The sequence below is a fragment of the Miniopterus natalensis genome, chromosome 1 (genome assembly GCF_054644295.1).
Source record: "Miniopterus natalensis isolate mMinNat1 chromosome 1, mMinNat1.hap1, whole genome shotgun sequence".
Lineage (NCBI taxonomy): Eukaryota > Metazoa > Chordata > Mammalia > Chiroptera > Miniopteridae > Miniopterus > Miniopterus natalensis.
In genome coordinates, this window is record NC_142081.1 from 33,220,479 (window position 1) to 33,228,711 (window position 8,233).

Consider the following 8,233-nt stretch of genomic DNA (forward strand, 5'->3'; position numbering starts at 1 on the left):
TTTCATGTGGAATGGCATCAACAATTTAATATACTGAAAAACATGGAAAAGTTTTAGAAAACAAAGCTCTTTATTTGCATAAAAGCTATTTATAGCCACACAGCATTTAAATATATGTATACATTATAGAAATTATCTAAAATACAGATGAACTATCTTTAAATGTCTTTGTCTTAATGTCTTGTGAGAATAATTTGCACATTTAATACAGAACACGTAAGTCTAAATTTCAACCTAAGTTTTTAAAAATAAAAAAGATCAGTTTTCCTATCAATAGAAATAATGACAGATTCTTAATTATAAAAGACTCAGAAGGAACAAGTCTAATAAAGATTATTCTAATCATTTAGAAAAAGAAAATATTCATAACATTCACAACACAAATCAATCCAAGCAGAGATGATACTTTAAATATTTCATGCTTAAAAATTTGGCTATCACTGAAAACCTGTGAGACTGAAATAGAAACAAATTAAATAATATAGATAAAAATTTAGTGAACAGTCAACAATTATAACATCTGAATCTGAAAGTTTTCTACAAATAGATTTAAAAGTATAAAGTCATAATTATGTTAACTTTCATCTTACTATAAATAATTAAAAGAGAATTTAGAAAAGAATTTAGCTTCAGGGCAATATTATGACTAATGCAAATAAAAACACTGGTCTCCAAAATGACATTTGAAGTTATGTCTATTCAAATTATACTATATTTACATACAAAAGTTATTTGAATTATAATCAAACCTGCAATAGTTTTTGAAAGAAGTACTTTAATTTGGTTTTCCCTTTGCAGGAAGTGTAATTTGTATTTTTCACTCTAATCCTCTTAGGCATAGGTTAGACTGAGTTAAGAATGAAGGAAACAGAAATAGCAAAGACAAATGAGTTCACCAATATCCTAAACTAATGACCCGTTTTTTAAAAGCAGGGTAGCATTCAAAACTAAGAAAGCCTTCCATCAATGAAATAAGTGGAGTCTAATTTGCCTATTTTCCCTACAGCTATAATGGAACAAAGTGAAACCTTACTAAAACCACATCCCAAACTGATTTCTTTAGTTAATAGCCTCATTTCAAAAAGTATACAACATGTGCATATTTAAATACAACAGAATTAGGTATTAGCTCTGAACCTGATAGGCAGCTGCCCATCAGCAATATTGTGAGTAATTAAAGGATATTTACCATTTACCCAAAGATGAACTTCATACTGTTGAATTAAACTGGCCCATCTGCATTTTCATAAAATGACAAACCTTATTAGTTCTGCCTAACCAGAGACTTGTGATAATGAACCAGTGACACTTTCATGCCATTGTATGAAGCAGAACCAACTGCGTAATCATTTAAGGGGTAAAATGCATATAAAATTACTGTAAATTAAGAAAGTGAAATTGCATGAGTGATGTTGGAAAACCATTCGAACAACAAAAAAAAGTCATTTCTTAATGTATGTATTTGGGCTATAAGAAAATTACATCTCCAATTAGTCAAAATGGATTTTAACTAATCAACTACATTACCTGAAAACGGTGAAAAAAAGTAGTGATGCAGCTACTGCTCCAAATAAGCCACACAGAAGATTGACTCGGTAGGCAATGGAACCAAAAGGAAATAGTATAATTGCCAGTTTAGCCACCAGAGTGAACAAAGGATAACCAGGAGGATGGGCAACCTACGGAAAAATTTGAAACAGTTAGAAGGTTTTCATCTAGTAAAGGAAGGGTCACACTGGCTTTAATTGAAAAGTAGCCCTTTCCTTAGGCAAGTATAAAGATTAAGAGCCAACGACTAACTGTTTGAATAGTGGTTTTCTATTGTAATCCTTTTGTGCCAATACAAATAAATATTTTCTTTAGTGGATTTGGCAGCTTCTATCACATGGTGTGTCACCTAGAGAAGGGGTGACATATTTCATTGTCAATTCTTAAGCAGTTTGTTCTCTGGGTTCACAGTACATTAGGGTCATTTAAAAGGCTACTGGAAAAAAAGCAGGTTCTGAAATATTGTATTGGTTAGGAAGTTGAAAGACCACACTGCTATCGGATTACCACCATGCTGACAGTCCTAAGGTCTAGCCTAAAGGGATCATGCACCATAATAAAGTTTATTAAATAATAAACTTATTAAAACTGTTAACCCGATTTATTTTATTCTCCACAGCTTATACAAAATTTGGGGTGATAATAAGCCAGCTACTGTATATATAGTAAAGGCTTTGCTTTATAATTTAGTTTAATTGGATTTAAAACTTAAAGTAAATTGTCACGTACTGTACTTATAAGTTACTAAAAACTGGGGGTTTAAAAATAAATTAATCTACTTTATTCCATGCTTAATTAAACTTTCTTAATTCCTAAAACTGTTAATGAGAGCATTGATTAAACAATAAAATGAATACTTACTCCAAGCTCATGTGCGGCTGTGATCAGTTCCCCTGTGAAAAAATAATGTAAAACCAATAATGACTATTAGAAAATGACACTCCTCCAAAGTTTTCAAAATCCGAATGCTTGCATTGGGGTTTTGCATTAATTTGACTGGATAAAACTGTAAATCTGCAGAGATTTAACAGCGTGAATGGTCTAAGAATATTTTCCACCTTAGGTCTTATTGAACAAACTATCTTCAGTAGCTTTTAAGAACTGGTCAGTAAAAGTATAGGTAAATTCCATTTTTATAAAAATGCTTATTTTCCCTCCTGAAAGTTGAACACACTTGCAAATATATTTTATAAAACTCTTACAGAGCATTAGTGTAATATGCTGTATTATCCCTCTAGAATTTAGTACAAAACTGTCTATAGCACTGTCACTGTATGAAATGTGGAATGTGCAGACATCTGAGGTTTGGACACTCCAAAAAGTGTGCTATACTGCCCTAAACCTGACATCTGAATACCTTCTCTACATTAATTAGGTGGATACCTTTAAACAATTTCTGAGTGTTTATTTGCTCCAGGTTGTTTTGGTAAGCTCCAACTACCATGATATATTTTTTTCAAACCATTAAATCACTATACTATTTACATAGCCCTTTATACTTCCTTGCCATTAGTAATTATTTCTAAAATTATAATGCATTAATTCAATGCCTGTTTTGTTAATATTTTAAGGATCCAGAGCACGGACTATTTTTGACTCATATCTGTACACTGTAGTACAGTACAATATAAGAAATCAGTCAATATTAATTGATTTATGAAAGTTAGTATTATCTATTAGGAAATGTATTAATGTCCATTTTCTATCCTTCAATGATTATTAAACACTCTTTTTACTGACTGCCCTAGCCACAATGCAGACCTTTACCCTGTCTGGCCTGGACTACAGCAATAGCATTGACTAGTCTTCTACTTCAATTCATCTCCATACTGAAATCACTTATCAGTGCCACCCATACCCACTCCCTCAACTCCCCAAAGAGGCCAGATCATATCTCTTGTCTGAAAGTTCGCAATGGCTGCTCTCCGCTTACTCAATGAGGTTCGGATTCCTCAGCATGACATGCAAGTCCTCTGTGGCTTCAAATTCCCTTTGCAAGGGTTATAGCCATGAAACCTACCCTCTCCTCAGTCAAATGATTACCTACTGTTCTCTGGAACGGTCCTTTCATGCCCCTTATCACTCACTCATCTTCTCACCCAGTATTCTCTACTAAATCCTTCAAGGCCCAGTTCAATTGCCACCTCCTCAGTGACATTTCCTTACACGTACCCTCTCCCCAGCGAACTCTGTCAGGATTGAACCTATTTAGCACTTATTGAGATTGCCTTACATTCTAGTTAGTTGCTTTCATTTCTGTCTTTCCCACTAAGTTAAAAATATTATCCTAACCATTTTAGGATCCTGTCAAGATGTCACCACCTCTCTCCTCTGACCACATACAAAGACCCTAATTCAAGCTCTGAACATGGAGGTTGACAGAGAAACGTATCACATGGTCATCCTTGCGACTTAGACACCCCTCTTAGGTGAATGACTGCATCGTGGAGAGCCCCTAAAGGCACCCAAAGACAGGCATTGCTCACTGAAGTCCATGACTTAAGGGCATCTGTTAAGTTTTCTGGAGATACTGAAGAAAACCTTAGACGCTAAAGGTAATTTTTGTATCCTACATACTTTTTAAAGAAATTGTTTGTGGTTTAAAAATGTTTAGAATTGTTCCCTTTGTAACCACTGTCAAGGATATAGTTTTACTGTAGAATGAGAGCTTGTATGTCTTCAGTCCAGAACTGTTTTAAGTTTTTTGTTGTTAAATTTCTGTAGGTACGATCAAGTAGAGTGAAGTTCAAAATTTCAAGGTGACTAGTCATTCTCCTCCATTTAAAATGTATCTAGGATTCCATTTAACATTAACAAAATTTTTTTTTTTTTTTTTTTTTTTTACCATTAAAAAGTCAGTATACTGTTATTCTTTGCTGGAGTTGTGTTAGTATAAGGACAAATCTGGAATGTGGCAAACTTCCATCGCGAACTCTTATCAAATGTTAAATTAAAATCTATACAAAGATGCTACTATTCAAATCCTATCTTTACCTTTGATAAAGATCTAAAGGGAAATAATACTCTTAAAATTGAGTGTGATAAAGAGAAAAGGGGAAGTGAATAGTAAAAAATAAAAACAACAAAGAACCTCCTGGGTCCTTGCTTTCTCCCAGCCTTTTACACAGGATTTCCTGACATGTGTCCTACTACTACCTGCACTAAGAATAATCTGGATGTTTTGTAAAAATACAGATTTCTTGGCCATACCCTCAAACCTACCTACACTAAGACCCTCTGGCATTGGGGCCTCAGGCAATTCTGAAGTACATTCAAGTTTGAGAACCACAGTTTTCTGTCTGGGACACAAATGGGTGGCAAGCTCAAAGTTGTTATCAGATGCTTAACCATTTAAAAAAAAAAGAGGTTCCTTTACACTTTTTATAGTGATTATATTGTCATATATCAAGTCTGTTAAAGACAGTATCCTAAATGCAAATTCATTTTGCCCAAGAATAACAAATTGAAGTGAAGCTAGATACTTGCCCTCTCCTCCAAAGGCCTATGAACACTCCAGCCCATAAATCAACTATGTGTATCAAGTAGTGCAAAACATTGGCAAGGCCACACAATGTGATGGATTTAGGAGTACAGTTTAAGATTTATCAAAGGGGGGAGGGCAGGAAGAGATTAACCAAAGAATTTATATGCATATATATGCATAACCCCTGGACACAGACAATAGTGCGGTGAAAGCCTGGGGCGGGGGTGGGAGTCGGAGGGGGTGAATGGGGGGAAAAGAGGGTATCTGTAATACTTTCAATAAAGACGAATTAAAAAAAAACTTATCAGGAAGAAGAATACATGCTTTATATTGGTTTTGAGATGGGTTGTTTATTGGTAGAAAATATATTTCATAAACAGTCAAGGATAACAGTCCTTTCAACATAAACAAAATTATCAAAAGATATTATACAAATTTTACTGGCAATACTTGGAAGAGTTTGTCATTCTCAAAAATGAACAAAAATATTAGAAGCGACCACTATTTGGAGTCAAACTAAACAAATTAGAGCACCTAAAAAGTTTGGTAACTCAAAGTGAATAGTAGATAACTTTATTCATTTGGGAAAAATTAAAACAGTATTAATAAAGATGAGGCAACCAAAGATTTTAAACAGACTTTAAATATCATTACATATGTGATGATGACGAATTTAACAACTTGTGAAATTCTTTGATAGAGAGTAGAGGTTAAGAGAGAGTGTTTTAAAGTCAATCTTTTTGGGTTCTTTCCTTGACTGCCCCTACTTTCTAGCTGGGTGATTCTGGACACAGCTTAGCTTTAGTTTTGTCATCTATAAAAGGAAGACATTGACAGTATCTACTTTATAGGGTAGTAGCTGGGGGGATTAAAATAACAATCCATGCAAAGCACTTAGAGCTGTGTCTGGCACATAGTAAGTGCTCAGTAAGTATTAGTACTGCCCAACCCCTGACTAATGCTCTCCAATGTCAAAACTCTCACAACTACAGTTATTTCTCTTATTTAATATAAACCTTGGAAACATGGTAACTCAAATCCCCACTACACTAATGAAACAATCCTTTTACGTGTTCAATAGGACCTGAAAGAATCAAGGTAATGACTTGAAAATGGAGCATTAAGGAACCTCAAATGTGACAGGCAGCCTTGAAGATGACTCCTAATGATCCCCAACTCCCGGTATTTTCACTGTATAATTCTCCCCCAGGAGTGTGGGCTGGACTTACTAACTTCCATCACTAAGTTAGCTCACCCAGACCCACTTGGCTTAGAAGCGAACCCTCCCCCAAGGTGAGCCTAGATAGGGCTGCAGCCCCAGCTATGTCATGACAGCAACTTCGTCCTGAGAAAGAGCACCTGGGTTCCTGATCCATATAAAATATGAAATGATAAAAGTTTGTTGTTTTAAGGCACTAAATTTAGGGATATCTTGTTATGCAGCCAAAGATAACTATTGCCCTCAGCCTTTTCAGTCTATAGATTCACTGACAAAATCACTGGCCATTATTAGGCATTATTGGATGGTCACTCAAGTTGGCAGCAAAACAAAACCAAGGTATGTTTCTCATACCAAATACAAAACAAGAATTCCTGTGATTTAAATGGCCCATGAGTCAAGGTTTTCTTTTTAATAGAAGTAGCTTGCTTTAAACCACAACCTGACTTTCACTATTTTAAGTATTCTCCCCCAAATATTCTGCAAGGCTGGTTCCTTCTCAATATTCACGAAAATATCACCTATTCACAGGCCTTTCCTGACTATTCAGCTGTAAAAAGGATCTCTTACCCTTTCCAACAGCATGGATGGACCTGGAGAGTATTATGCTAGGTGAAATAAGCCAGCCAGAGAAAGACAAATACATGATCTCACTTCTATGTGGAATTTAATGAACAAAGTAAACAAACAAATAAAATAGAAAGAGACTCAGAGATAGAGAACAGACTGACAGCTGTCAGCAGGCTGGGTGAAAATGGTGAGGGGGTTAAACAAACAAAACCCTCATGGACACAGGCAACGGTATGTTGATTACCAGAGGGAAAGGGGGCTGGGGGAGGTGGAAGAGGGAAGAGGGGTGATAAATGGTGAAGGAAGGAGACCTGACTTGGGGTGGTGAACACAATACAACCTACAGATGATGGATTATAGAACTGTACACCTGAAGCCTGTATAACTTGATCACCAATATCACTCCAGTAAGTTAAAATTCTTTTTAAAAAGGAGCCACTAGCCACCCCCTTCTCAATCACATTTCCCTCTTACTGTCAACCTTAATTTATCAATATGCAGCTGTTTATTGTCTACCAGCACTAGAATCCTCCCCAGGACACTCGTTCACTACTGTTAATTCCTTTTGTCCGGAACGCAACAAGCAGGCAATAAGTAACCCACGTGGATTGCAAGGGAATGGAAAGCAAAACTCAGGGCCAGGGAAATGACCCGGGCAAGCGGAGTGGTCGCTGAGTCCCGCCAGACGGAACTAACAGGCCCCGGCGCAGAAGCCTGAGAACTAAAGAAACCGGAGCCGGTCCTGGGCACGGGCGGGAGGACGCAGGGCGCGAGCTCGGCTGACCTGACCGGTGAGAAGAGCGTGGGCCCGGCGGGAGGGGCGGGAAGGGCGACCCTGCGGGTACTTTACCGGAGTCTCCCCCCGGCACCGAGGGGGGCAGCGTGAGGGTGAACACGGCGGCCACGCCGGCGAACACGGCGACCCCGCCGCACAGGCCTCCGGAGCTCCGAGGTCCCACTCGGGCTGCCCGCCCCGGGGCCGGGCCCCTGCCGTCGCTGTGGAGACCCATGGACCAGTGGGGACCGGGGAAGGGGCGCCCAGGAAGGAGGACCCCGCGAGCACAGGAATCCAGGCAGCGCGAGGGTTCCTCCGCAGAACGAGGCGGGCTCGGTCGGCGCGGCGGGGCGACTTCCGGGTTGGTCCTCCGAAGGCCGGGCCGCACCTTTCTCCAGCGGAGCGGGGGGGGGGGGGGGTGCATAAAAAGGCGAGGCCTCGCGAGAGCCAGGCCCTGGGAGTTTTCTCACGCGCTGGGGTTTACAGAGTTATAATGTGCTTCAAAGAAGTTATGATGGGAAAGGCTTTCTCTTAAGAAAGTAAGCGTGGGCACAGGTCTTCCTTCGCCATGGCCATTTCCCCCCTGTCTCGCTGACTTGGTAGGGCCTGATAGAGACAAGCTGGGTCGAAAACCGGA

The 8,233-nt window shown here is 38.5% G+C and overlaps 1 protein-coding gene across 6 annotated transcripts in view; it reads right to left on the bottom strand.

Annotated features, from left to right (window-relative positions):
* The window catches only part of TMEM260 (transmembrane protein 260), a 56,538-nt gene extending 48,646 nt beyond the window's left edge, over positions 1-7,892 (bottom strand). For 3 of the 6 annotated variants that reach the window (XM_016198169.2, XM_016198168.2, XM_016198167.2), the window contains exons 1-3: positions 7,672-7,892; positions 2,410-2,441; positions 1,528-1,679 (exon numbers count right to left, since the gene is read on the bottom strand). In XM_016198169.2, coding sequence (XP_016053655.2) covers positions 1,528-1,679; positions 2,410-2,441; positions 7,672-7,831 — 344 coding nt within the window. In that variant the 5' untranslated portion in view covers positions 7,832-7,892. The remainder of the gene's footprint in view (positions 1-1,527; positions 1,680-2,409; positions 2,442-7,671) is intronic. The other 3 variants (XM_016198171.2, XM_016198170.2, XM_016198166.2) reach the window with 2 other exon arrangements.
* Between the last annotated feature and the right edge of the window lie 341 nt (positions 7,893-8,233).